At 38.0% G+C, this 13,228-nt stretch overlaps 1 protein-coding gene across 2 annotated transcripts in view; it reads right to left on the bottom strand.

Annotated features, from left to right (window-relative positions):
- Positions 1–13,228, bottom strand: part of Sptlc3 (serine palmitoyltransferase long chain base subunit 3) — a 126,990-nt gene that overhangs the window by 76,163 nt on the left and 37,599 nt on the right. For both annotated transcript variants that reach the window (XM_021156537.2, XM_021156536.2), the window contains 3 exons: positions 11,778–11,963; positions 5,137–5,291; positions 4,374–4,522 (listed from right to left, as the gene is read on the bottom strand). In XM_021156537.2, the coding sequence (XP_021012196.1) occupies positions 4,374–4,522; positions 5,137–5,291; positions 11,778–11,963 (490 nt within the window). The remainder of the gene's footprint in view (positions 1–4,373; positions 4,523–5,136; positions 5,292–11,777; positions 11,964–13,228) is intronic.

Below are 13,228 nucleotides of genomic sequence, written 5' to 3'. Positions count from 1 at the left end.
TCCTTTCCTTTCCTTTCCTTTCCTTTCCTTTCCTTTCCTTTCCCTTTTCTCTCCTCCTCCTCCTCCTCCTTTTGAGGCAAAATTTCTCTGAATGGCCCTGGATGTCCTAGAATTCACTTTGTAGTTCAGGCTGGCTCCCCTCCCCCCATCCAAGGGCTGATAAATCACCAAGTTGAGATGAGCTTTTATTGACACAAGCATTGCTTTGTGGCATTCTATGCATTTTCTTAGATTTGAACTTGTGATTTGATTAAGAGCATTGATTGATTTGATTACAGCATCACATAGGGCATTGGGGTTATGTACAAATGATGCACTGTAATCCAGTCATCACTTTTGTGTGTACAGGGGAAGAAAGACGAGAAAACATACGTTTTGGTAGAACTAATGTGAGGAATGAAGAGAAACAAAAGAAATGCTTCTCCATGGTTTCTTCAAAATTAACTTTTCCTGTGTTTGAAGACATGTGAACAGCATGTGTCAGGATATGTTCAAAGATTGAAACTAACTCACTTCACTGATTTTTGGGGTGTTTCTTAGCTACTTGCCATTTTCTACTTATAGATATTATCTGCCAGGCATATGTGTTCATGCTAAACAAAGTAAAAGATCACTGTACTTTGAGAAAGTCATTCATCTAGTTTCTGGTAGTTCTCACAGTATGGGGAACTCTTTTTAGGAGGCAGATCTGTTGTTAACCAATTTTCACCATTTAACGTTTTTCTTAAGATTATGAGGCATGTTTTCTAATCCAGTTACTTGAAATTATTTCAGATGAATGGCTTCCAGAATAATGATAGTACTTTTTACGTTGCTTTCAAATAAACCATCTTATTTATTTATTCCATCACTGATGGTCTAGGTTCATGTTTCATCCTGTTTTTTTTTTTTTTATGATTAGTGTAGGTAGCTTATCTTTGGGTCTTTCATTATTTGTATGAAGCCTGTTAACATCCATGTCTTAGAACTTGACTCAGAAAAATGCATGGAAGAATTTCAGGGTATGAATAGATAGTAAAAGAATACCAAAAACTCACTCCTGTTTAATTTCTCTGGGCTTTCTGACATGTAGAACTAGGAATATGTCTTTATATGGTTTTCTCTGGTGGTAAATCATTGTCTCTGTCCATCTGCTTTCTTAATTTGGCTTCTGTCTATGATGAAGGATAAGTTGAAATGTCATTTATTTTTTAGACCGTTTTCTGATTTGTTTATTCACAGCACTAGTACTGGGATCACTAGCTCTAGAAGTAACAGCCCAAGAAGTCACTAACTCTGCGCTTTTTATAGCTGGGGTTATTTCTCCAGTGTTTGCTTAAACATCAGATGAAACATTGTGGATGTCTCCTGTCTAAGTGGAGTAGAACTGCCACTTCCCAATGACATAGTGCTGCCTCATTTACATCCCTAACTCAAAGGCCAAATGGAAATTAGAAAGATATTCTTATTAAGAAATATGAGCAATTATGATGGGCTCTGGAGTTTTAGCTAAATATTTCCTCTATTTGTGGATGAAATCTTATACTAAAGATATTTGAAAAGCCATATAATAGCTTATTATTTTATAAGAATCTTACACACACATTATATTTATATAACAGAACAGAAAGTTGAGGTGGGGTATGGGGTAGGGAATACGGAGTAGGGGGTAGGGGGTTGGGGGCATGGAATAGGAGTAGATCTGGGAAGAGCTAAGGAGAGAAGTTGAGATGAATGTGATCAAAATACATTTTATAAAATTCTCAAAGAATTAATAAAATGCCTAGGAGTGATATAACTGGATCCTCACATAGTACTATGTCCAATTTTCTGAGGAACCTCCAGTCTGATTTCCAGAGTAGTTGTACCAGCTTGCAATCCCATCAGCAATGGAGGAGTGTTCCTCTTTCTCCACATCCTCGCCAGCATCTGCTGTCACCTGAGCTTTTGATTATAGCTATTCTGACTGGTGTGAGGTGGAATCTCAGAGTTGTTTTGATTTGCATTTCTCTGTTGACTAAGGATGTTGAACAAGATGCTCCAACATGTTATAAGGACACGTGCAGTAAGAACACTATGTTCATAGATACCTTGTTTATAATAGCCAGGAGCTGGAAATAGCCAGGAGCTGGAAAGAACCTAGATGTTCTTCACCAGAGGAATGGATGCAGAAAATGTGGTACATTTACACAATGGAGTACTATTCAGCTATTAAAAATGATGAATTCATAAAATTCTTAGGCAAATGGATAGAACTAGAAAATATCATCCTCAGTGAGGTAACCCAGTTGCAAAAGAACACACATGGTATGCACTCACTGATAAGTGGATATTAGTTCAAAAGCTCCAAATAACCAAGATACAATTCATAGACCACATGAAGCTCTATAATAAGGAAGACCAAAGTGTGGGTACTTCACTCCTTCTTAGAAGGAGAACAAAATACTTACAGGAACAAATATGGAGATAAAGTGTTGAGCAGAGACTGAAGGAAAGGACATCCAGAGACTGTCCCACCTGGGGACTCATCCCATATACAGTTACCAAATACCTGATATAGCTGTCTCCTGAGAGGCTCTGCCAGAGCCTGACAAATACAGAGGTGGATGCTCGCAGCCATCCATTGGACTGAGCATGAGGTTCTCAATGGGGTCCGCAATGGAGGAGTTAGGGAAAGGCCTGAAGGAGCTGAAGAGGTTTGCAACCCCATAGGAAAACCAAGAATATTAACCTACCAGACCCCCAGAGCTCCCAGGGACTAAGCCATCAGCAAAGGAGTACACATGGCTCTGAGTGCATATGTAGCAGAGGATGGCCTTGTTATGAATCAATGGGAGGAGAGGTCCTTGGTCCTATGAAGGCTTGATAGGTGTCCCAGTGTAGGGGAATCAAGGGCGGGGAGGTGGGAGTGAGTGAGTGGGTGGAGGAACGTCCTCATAGAAGCTGGGGGAGGGAGGATGGGATAGAGTGTTTCCAGGAGGGAGGGAAACTGTGAAAGTGGGTATCATTTAAAATGTATATAAAGAAAATATCCAACAAAAGAATTAATAAAATAGTTAATAAGGCAATAAAATTCAAATCTATTCTTAAAAGGCATTTGCTATATTTAATTTGATTATTTGTTGCACATATCTGAATAATTATACATAAAATGTCTATTGGCATAGTGTAAAAATCCTTAGAGTATAGCTACCTCTAGATAACTATATTGTTTTTAAAGCCCATCTGACAAATGGTTATCTGAGAGGAGCTTATGATTTGTTATTCATTAATTGTAAGTCCCATTGATCAAATTTGTCTATGATCTTAGGCAGGCCTGAACCAAGTTGGTGAACCCTTTCATTTGCTACCTGTTATAGACAGTATAGAAGCTGATCTGAACCAAAATGTGTGGTAGGCTATTAATCCTGCAGAATCTATCACCTAGATGCCATGATCCTGAGTTTTCTTCTCCAGACTAAGGAAATAGTACTACACAAGTTTCCTAGAGCACAGGAACTCTTAAAGAATAAATAAGATGCAACATAAAAAACCAACATGAAAAAAAAGTTATAAAGCATTTGGCAAGTGCAAGTGACATTATGTTTTTATCTGAAGTATAATTTCTTTCCCATAAATTTTAATTCTTTTCTGAGAAACATTGTTTTATCTCCTGAAAGAGAAGAAAATAGTCTGCTCCATTTTGCATGCTCAATAATTTATCTATCCATCATTCATTCATTCATTCATTCATGGATGCATTCATTCATTTACCATAGCATTCCACAAGAGCAATTTCTCTGCTCAGGATATTTACATTTTTGTGGCAAACTTATATAGGATTATTACTTTAATTAGTAATAAATGTCATTAGAAAATAATGGGGGGAAGGAAAAGAAAATGGATGTCCTGAAGGAGGCATTAGACTTGGCATTTGGTTCTGAAATGTGTTCAGAAGAATTAAGCACACACTGTAAAAAGTGCCCAGAGTAGGTGAATGCTAGAGCAGTGAGGTGGGAATGGGTGGGGGAGCATCCTCATAGAAGTAGGGAGGAGGGGGAGTGGAATAGGGGAATTTTTGGAGGGGAAACCAGGAAAGGGGATAACATTTGAAATGTAAATAAATAAAATAACAATAAAAAAATTTAAAAAGTGTGTGGCCAAAACAGGATGGCCTGTTTTAATTTTAAAAATGATGCTTAATTTTAAAAATGATGCTTTTGTTGATTTTTCTTTTTTCTCCTTTCTCCTTTTCTTTTTTCCTCTTCTCCCCGCTCTTCCTCCTCCTCTTTTTCTTCTTCAACTTTATCACATTTATTTGAGGCACACAGCCTTGACACTGTCAGAATTTGATATATAGTACCATGAATCTGAGACTCAAAAAGCCAACATTCCAAATTAATCAATGCACTTACCCATTTCATTTCTGGTGCTGGCCACACCTACACCATACTTTTCTAAAGTATCCTTAACTCTCACCATCGAATCATCGTATTTCCCTGCAAGCCCAAGGTAGTTGTAGGAGCCCATGTTGATGACATTTTCTATAACTTTTCCAGTATGCCTGTAGGGAGATGAGGAAGTGAACACACAGGCCTATCTCACCTAATATTCTACTGCCTCAGAGACTTTGATCCCAGCCTCACACTGTCTTTTCCATTTTAACCTGTACTGTCCAAGGTATAATGTGTTCTTTTTTATTAGGGGGATATAATCTGATAGTGAGACATAGCATTAGTGAGAGTTCCAGGCCCCAGAAAATTACTAGGCAGTGGTTTTCCCCAAATGATTGATTTTATGACATTTAAGTTCTGGTTGAAAGTGCTACAAAACCTTCTAAAGAAAAAAATAAAAAGCCACAGTAATCACCTAGTTATCATTGAGAATGCAGGAAGGTACAATTTGACAAGGAAGTTGACAAAGGCTTTTCAAGGTTGGCTCTGTGTGTTGTATACCAGCCAAGACAGGTCTAACCTTAATTATAATGTTATAATGTAAAGGAAACACTTGGTCAACTTAAGTACCTTTCTTCCACCATAGCATGAGAAATTGCAAAGGGCTGAGTAGTAGAAGATCAACCTCATTCACCCCTTGGGTTTTTCAGATCTGTAACCTTGTATCCATGCTAGAGTTTCCTTGAGTCTCTACCCACCCAGCCTGTGCAGCCAGCTGCTTCACCTGAATGTCCAGTTATAGTCATCAGTCACTTTTTCCATGATACTCATGTAAGGCGCTGGGGCACTGCCGACCGTGTGACTCCAGCTGTCTCTGATTCTCATGTACAGGTTCCTCTTATAAAAGTTCTCAAAGTCCTGATACAGCGGCACAAAGTCCTGTTAGACAGAAGTGGAGGTAGAAGTTTAGCTTTAGTCTTTTTTATTTTCCTTTGGAAAAAGACCTTATTTGCAATTAAAATTTGAGAGAAGAGGAAAGGCCTGCTTAATCAACGAAGAGGTTGTTTTGTTTTGTTTTTTTTTTTTTTTCTTCATTTCAGGGAGGACAGATGGATGGGTGAAAAAATGGACAAATGGAGCTCACAAAACTGTGGGGCCTCTATGACAAAAGAACCTGCATCTAAGTATGAAAGAAAAATGTGGGCTTATGTGGGCTTTGTAGCACATGTCTGTAATCATAGCTATTTAGGAGGCTAAGTTAGAAAGATTGCAAATTCAAAGCCAGCCTAGGTTGCAGAGTAAATTTAAGACTAGCCATAGCAAAAAAAAAGAATCAAATGGCTGGTGAGGTGTCTCTGTGGTAGACTTGATATATAACGTCCTACATTCAATCCCAGTACAAAGATGCTGGCTCAATTCAAGAGAAAGTGGCAGAGACAAGGAAGCTTGTTTGTTTGCTTGCTTTACTATCCATAAGAAGGGGTTATTTCAGCTATAGGGATGGGATGTATTGATGCTCAAGCAGTTAAGTTGGAAAAATAGTTGAGGTATTAGTACCTATAGTCTAAAGAGATTCATGCATGTGTTTTAAGATGTATGGGTGGAAGTGAACTATGATAGGAGTCCTCACTAATCATGAGAAACTTCATATTGATTTGTGGAAACTATTTGAAGACCATTGGCAAAACTACGGTTGACAGTTAGTTAGCAGGAACTGAGCTGACAAAGTTGTGGAGGGACCAAGTCTTTCTTGTAGCAGAGCTACCAGCTTAGATTCTTGTATAAAATGTCACCCATGAATGTGAAATCTGCAGATGAGCTGAGGTCCAAAGCAGAATGACTTTCTTTTTTCACTTACATTTCAAATGCTATCCCCTTTTCTAGTTTCCTCTCCGAAAATCCCCTATACTCCCCCCACCCCTGCCATGCTCCCCAACCCACCCACTCCCCTTTCCTGGCTCTGGCATTCCCCTGTACTGGGGCATATAATCTTTGCAAGACCAAGGGCCTCTCCTCCCATTGATGGCTGACTAGGCCATTCTCTCAAAGCAGAGTGTCTTAGTCAGGGCTTTCTAGAGTCACAGAGCTTATGGAATGTCTCTATATATTAAAAGAAATTATTGGAATGGCTTATAGTCTGCATTCCAACTAGCCCAACAATGGGCATTTATGAGTGGAAAGTTCAATATCTAGTAGTTGCTCTGTCACACAAGGCTGGTCCTCTGTATAGGCTGGGATTCTGGAAAAGTAGGTTCCAACGGAAGTGCTGGCAAGTAAGTGCAAGCTGGTGAAGAAGAAGGAAGCCTTCCTTTTTCTATTGTACTTGTGTAGGCCTCTAACAGAAGCCATGACCCAGAATAATGGTGTGTACCATCATGCCTGGACTTAAGATGTTCTTTATTTGGAATGTGCTCTATCCTAGGCTGGTCTTGAACTCAGAAATCTGCTTGCTTCTGTCTCCTTGGATTAATGGCATGTATTACTTAAGCTTTTCATGGCCACTATGCTTCAAGATATGGATCAAAAGTATATGACTTCCAACTTCAAGATCTACATCACAGGTGTGCCCCCCATTTCTGGATTGTAGTTCATTATGCCACTTACAATACTCATTTTTGCATCTGGTCATGTGGTCTTAGATGGTATTTATACCTTTCTCTACTATCCATTCTGTATTTCCTCTACCCTCTGTAAGCACCTCAGCGAGTCTTGCCTCTTTTCCTAGAGGAGTGTGATCCATACATTTATTCCTAGTGGGTCTGTGTCCTTTGTCATCTTTCTTGGAACTCTTGTTAAGGACAACATTTAGTTGGGGTTGGCTTTATCTTTTGGCTCATAATAGTTGATGGTAGGCAGAAAAAAACAAAAGCCAAAATTATGGCTTGAGTCAAGTGCTTTGGGCATTCACAAAATTGGAGCAGAAGAGAGAATCATAATTTGTTAGAATAATTGGGAAGACTATGGAAAAAGAACCTTGGAGGTAGCCTTTAGGCAGATGAGGTTATGATGAGCAAGAATAAGTCTGTGAGTAGGCTTGTTTGCTAGAAATACAGAGTATTTGAGAAGAATGAGTGAGAACAAACCATCTGGTGTATCAGGTTGTCCTTTATTCAGAATCCACTTCATTTAAAGTCAAAGCCAGTGTCATGATTAATGTGGCCTCTAGTCACCTTTCTTATCCTGCCCTGTAACTTCTCCCATAGTGTGGATACACTATGCAAACTAGGCATAATGTGAAGAAGACTTAAACAGCTGTCTTAGATTAAAATCTATTCTACAGTCAATGGGGGAAGTGCTGAATAATTGGGAATGAGCTCTTTGTGCTATTTATTGATTTGCATACTTGAGTTGACCACCAAGTCCTTGAGTTGGTCAACGTGAAAGAAAAATAGTGAGAATATGTGACTTTTGATGGCCGTGGCTGTACCCCAGCTGCAACCCTCTCTATTATTCCTCACTATGGTGCTCAGTGACAATCTCATGATTTCTCAGGGGGAAAATTATGATTTTATGTAGGAAAGAATGCTCATAAATACTCGTGGAAGGAGAATAGACCCAAACCAATGAGTTAGAAAAGAGTGGATTTAACCTAAAATCATAGATATAAAATAATATTGATCCTTTTGCATTATGGAAATTCTTTTATTTCTTTAAACTTATATGATTAGTTAAAATAATAATTCCCAAGTGTCAAAGAAAAAGCCTCAATAGAAAAGGTGAGAGAATGTCAGAAAATGTTTCTGTGTAAGGTAGAAATTGTGACTAGTCTAGACTTTGAGTTTTGTAGGATGAGTAAGTGCTAAAGAATGAATGGGCAGGATTATTGCCATATTTATAATAATTCACTCTGTATTTTAAGTTTGATAAAACAAAGATTTTAAATGTTCTCACTACAAATGAAAAAGATATAAAGTGGATATAGTAGGAAAGACAGAGACAAACTATACTTATTCCCTGATGATATGATTCTATACATAAAAAACCCTAAAGACTCTACTAGATCATTTCTACAACTGCTTAAATGCATTCAGAAAAGAAACAATATATACAATATATACAATTAATATAAAAAACCACAGGAGCTCTCATATACCTGTGAATAGAAGCAGAAAATAATCCCATTGATATTAACCTAGAAGAAATCTTGGAATAAATCTAAGTAAGGAGTTGAAAGACTAGAATAATAAAAACTTTAAGGCATTGAAGAATAATTCAAGAAAATATAAGAAAAGGGAAAGATCTCCCATGCCCATAAATTAGGATTATTATTATTATTGTAAAAATTGGCATTCTACCAAAACCAATTCATATACTGAACACAATTTCCCATCAAGATTTCAATGCACTTCTTCATCTAAATAGAAAAATATCTTAAATTTCATATGGAAATAGAAAAATTCCAGAAAACCAAAACAATTCTGAACAATGAAAGAACTGCTGGAGGCATTAGTGTTCATGATTTTAAGTTATATTACAGAGCTATAGTAATAGCTGCATGGCAGTGACATAGAGACAGACACACTGACCAGTGGTTATTGGGGAACTTTTTCTGATGAGGCATCTTGATGACTGGCTATTGGTTTTACAGGGTTTTATAGGGGCAGTTCAGGCAAGAGTGAGTTATATAAATGCCAAAGGGAAGACCATTCCAAGAAGAATGATATGGAAGTTTAAAATTCCTAAGTTAGATGGAATAATCAGGATGAGTTCTTAGTTCTTAGGAGATCTTAGTGCTCGAAGTAGAGCAAACCAGGGGAGAATGGTAGAGGAGATAAATTAGAGGCAAAAGAAGGGACCACATTTTGCAGGGCTTCCCCCAGATCTGATTTTAGTTAGTGACTTGGAAAAACATTAGAGAGCTCTAAACAAAGCTAGCATGTGGCTTGACTTGGGTTTAGGTTTAGGAGTATTTAGGGTTTAGGTTTAAAAGAATCATATTGGTTGTCTGTGAGAAGAGCTCATAGGGCTAGAGGGTGAGCATCAAGTTTATTGGGTAAGAGAAAATTGCAGTTTGGACTGCAGCAGTGTGGGCATTGAAGAACAGCTGATGATAAACATATTTTGAATACAGGGCAACCAATAATTATTAACAGATTTGCCTTGGGGTGTAATAGAAAGGCAACATCAAGGATGACTTTGAGGCTTTTGTACAGAGACCTGGACTGTCAGAGTCACAATTTACTGATCTGGGAAAAATTGTGGAAGGCAGATGCCTCGAGTGGAACCTCAGATGTCCAACTGGGAGAGGAGAAGTGAGAGTGTAGGAACTCACCACTTTTATTTTCTCAACAAAATAGGAAGCAATAGATTATTATTGAACATCAAGAGAGTCAAGATGTACTGGGGGCTTGAAGAGGGAAAAGAATGTAGACAAGAGTCAGTGACTAAATATACTAATGTGGTTGATAGACACCACGCAACCACCTCAACTTAGTAATTGTCACTAAAGGGAAATCAGCCCCTCTCTCCCAGGCAAGAATGTATACCAAATAGAGTGTGTTTAATATTGCTCATGGAGTTGAACCAAATAGAGGCAGGAAAAAGTGAACATGGGGAATAGAAAGAGCTTAAATCTTGTGAATGAGGCCTTGAGAGAAGGGATGAAGTACAGTTGCTAGCAGTAGTAGTAGAGAAAGAAAGCTGGTAATGACAAACCCTTTGGACAGACCAACTGTCTAGGGTGTGTGCTCAAATTTGACTCTACATTCTTCTGCATCCATCAGTATTTTCTCATTGTTCTTATAATAAACATTAATGGATTATAAAAAAAGATTATAGTCTGATTCTACTTGCCTTTCACATGGTCCTTGTCTCATACTCAAGCTTGGAGTTCCTTAAGTTTTTGACTATCCTCTTATCCCTGGACCCATCTTGTATCACTGTCCCTTTCTTTAAAGAATACCTACCATTTGCCTTATCTCTTACTCTCCTCTTTGTTCATAATTTAATTTTGTTCATCCCAGAAGCCTTTTCTCAGCAACACATTCAGGTCAGGCACTCTTAAAAGCTCTCTTAGTGCTTTCTACTTATTTATCTGGCTTCTTATCAGCATCTTTTTTATGTTTAGCTCTTTGAAAGTAGGGGTTATATCTGTCTTAATTGTATCCTATTAGATATACTCAAAGAATAATGAATTTCTCAACCTTCATTGGAGAAGTCTCTTTTTGTAGTACATCATGATCAACACAAAGAGAGACTTTCAACTAGTCAAGGTGCAGACAATAAGAGACTGGAGAATTCTCAACAGTAAATGGAACATTAATATAGGCACTCTTTCCTCTCAAGGCATAGGGATCATTGTAGAGGAAGGTTCCCAAACAAACAAATAAACAAATACAGCAGGTAGCAACACATAGGATATCACAGCATGCACAAGATCAAGACAGACAAAATTCCAACACTGAGAGATGTGTGCATGAAGGCACACTAGTACTGAGGAACTATTGGTAATTGATAGCTTCTGGAAGATGGAAATTCAGTTTTCTTTAAGAGTATAGATCTTCTGGTAAGTTAACCATGGGAAATTTCTATGTGTGAAAGATCACACAGCCAAGAATATTTGAGAATCACATATTGCACTTGATAGGTTAAGGGGGGAAAAGGGTACAAAGATGGGTGTATAAGGAAGGGTTTGAAGGGAAAAGAATTGCTGGAGGCTGTGAATATGATCAAGATGTGTACAGATTTCCCAAAGAACTAATTATATATACATACAGGATTAGATCTCTGATTATCTTTCCATTTATTTTCTAGGTCAGTACAGAAAAAAAGGCAATGCAGATACTTCACAAATAGCTATGTAAATGGTTCTAAATTCAGTGACTTTATCATTACTATGTGTGTCAGCCAAATCTAATGGCAAATCTAGTATGTGGAGGTTAGGGATGCTGTTTGAATTCCTTCATTGCACAAGACTTTCCAAACAGGGAAATCATCCAATGAGTTATACCAGGAGTACAAATATTTAGAAATCCTGTTCTACATGAAAATAAAATGTCACTTCTCACCAAGGCACCTATTCTTAATTTGGAATAGACCACAAATAATCTAGAAGAACAGAGACGAGTACTTCCCAAGTGCCCTTGCTTCCACTGCTGTCTTTCTCATTGGTTCATTCATCATTAAAATGATCTTTTATCATATTGATAATGGTGATATTATCTAAGTTAAACGTGATAATGAACAAGAAAGCTTAAATTCTGTACCTGGTAATTAATAGTATTTCAATAAATGTTTGTAGAAAACAAACAAACAAGCACCAAGGCCACAAATACATCAAAGATGGCTTTGTAAGTGGAGATGAATGGAATTTATGCTGAATGGTTCCTGGACATATCCTTGTTTCTAGGGTCTGTGCCTGAATCACTATTTGAGAAAGGGAAGATGTTGACACTCTCACAGATCCAGGGTGGCAAGCATACTTACTTTTTGTTCTTTTCGCTCTACAGCTGCATTGCATTTCTCAATTCCCCAGTTTCTCATAAAGTCTCTGAGATAGCCGAATAGGATTCCAATTCCATATCCCATGTAAGTGAGAACGAAGACATAAAGTGGTGCTTCCTGGTGGGGCTCAAAGAGTCGCGTATCCTCAGCATGTGCGTTCCTATTTTGCTGAAAACACAAAGGAAATCCAAGATCAGCAGTTTCTCACTGAAAATATATCAAGGTACTTGTATATTTTTAAACTTTTGACCTTTAAAAGCTAAAGAACTCATTAAAAGATATTAAATCTTCTTGAAAGACAATGGAATTTGATCACTGAGAAGGACAAACAGCAACATAAATTTACTTTACAATAATTTGGTGAAAAGTTTTCCAAGAACGGATGCTCTTAAGATTCCAAAATGAAGCTCCACAAATTCTTTCTTTTTTTTTCTTTTTTTTTTATTAATCTTTTCCTCAATTACATTTCCAATGCTATCCCAAAAGTCCCCCATACCCTCCCTACTTCCCTACCCACCCATTCCCATTTTTTTTGGCCCTGGCGTTCCCCTGTACTGGGGCATATAAAGTTTGCATGTCCAATGGGCCTCTCTTTCCAGTGATGCCCGACTAGGCCATCTTTTGATACATATGCAGCTAGAGTCAAGAGCTCTGGGGTACTGGTTAGTTCATAATGTTGTAGAATTGGGAACAGAACACCCATGGAAGGAGTTACAGAGACAAAGTTTGGAGCTGTGACGAAAGGATGGACCATCGAGAGACTGCCATACCCAGAGATCCATCCCATGATCAGCATCCAAATGATGACACGAATTCTTTCTTAATTGTGAGTTCAGGCTCACTGCCTCCCCCAAATCCCTTAAGTACATGACAGGAACAATCAGCACTCTACACTCTTGTGATGTAGGGACCATGATCTGTATCTCCCTCCAAATACTAACTCTGGACACTGCTATCAATTTGTATGTTTCTGTAAAAAGTTACAAAAAAATTCAGGAAAGAGGCAACAGAAGCATTCTAGGAAAATCATTTCCTGCTATTTTATGTTGAAAAGAAAAAGTGCCATGGTTTTATCTTTGTATATGGCATAGTTTACAGGTAAAACTAAGTTTATTTATTTTTTATCTTTTTTTCTAATTTCATAACTCTTTTTTATTTATTAGGCATTTTCTTCATTTACATTTCAAATGCTATCCCAAAAGTCCTCCATACTCTCCCCCCCACTCACCTACCCACCCACTCTCACTTCTTGGCCCTGGTGTTCCCCTGTACTGAGGTATATAAAGTTTGCAAGACCAAGGGGCCTTTCTTCTCAATGATGGCCAGCTAGCCATCTTCTGCTACATATGCAGATAGAGACACAAGCTCGAGGGTTACTGGTTAGTTCATATTGTTGTTTCACCTATAGGGTTGCAGACCCCTTTAGCTCCTTG

Source organism: Mus caroli, chromosome 2, assembly GCF_900094665.2.
Source record: "Mus caroli chromosome 2, CAROLI_EIJ_v1.1, whole genome shotgun sequence".
NCBI lineage: Eukaryota > Metazoa > Chordata > Mammalia > Rodentia > Muridae > Mus > Mus caroli.
This window is presented reverse-complemented; position numbering and strand designations above follow the sequence as displayed.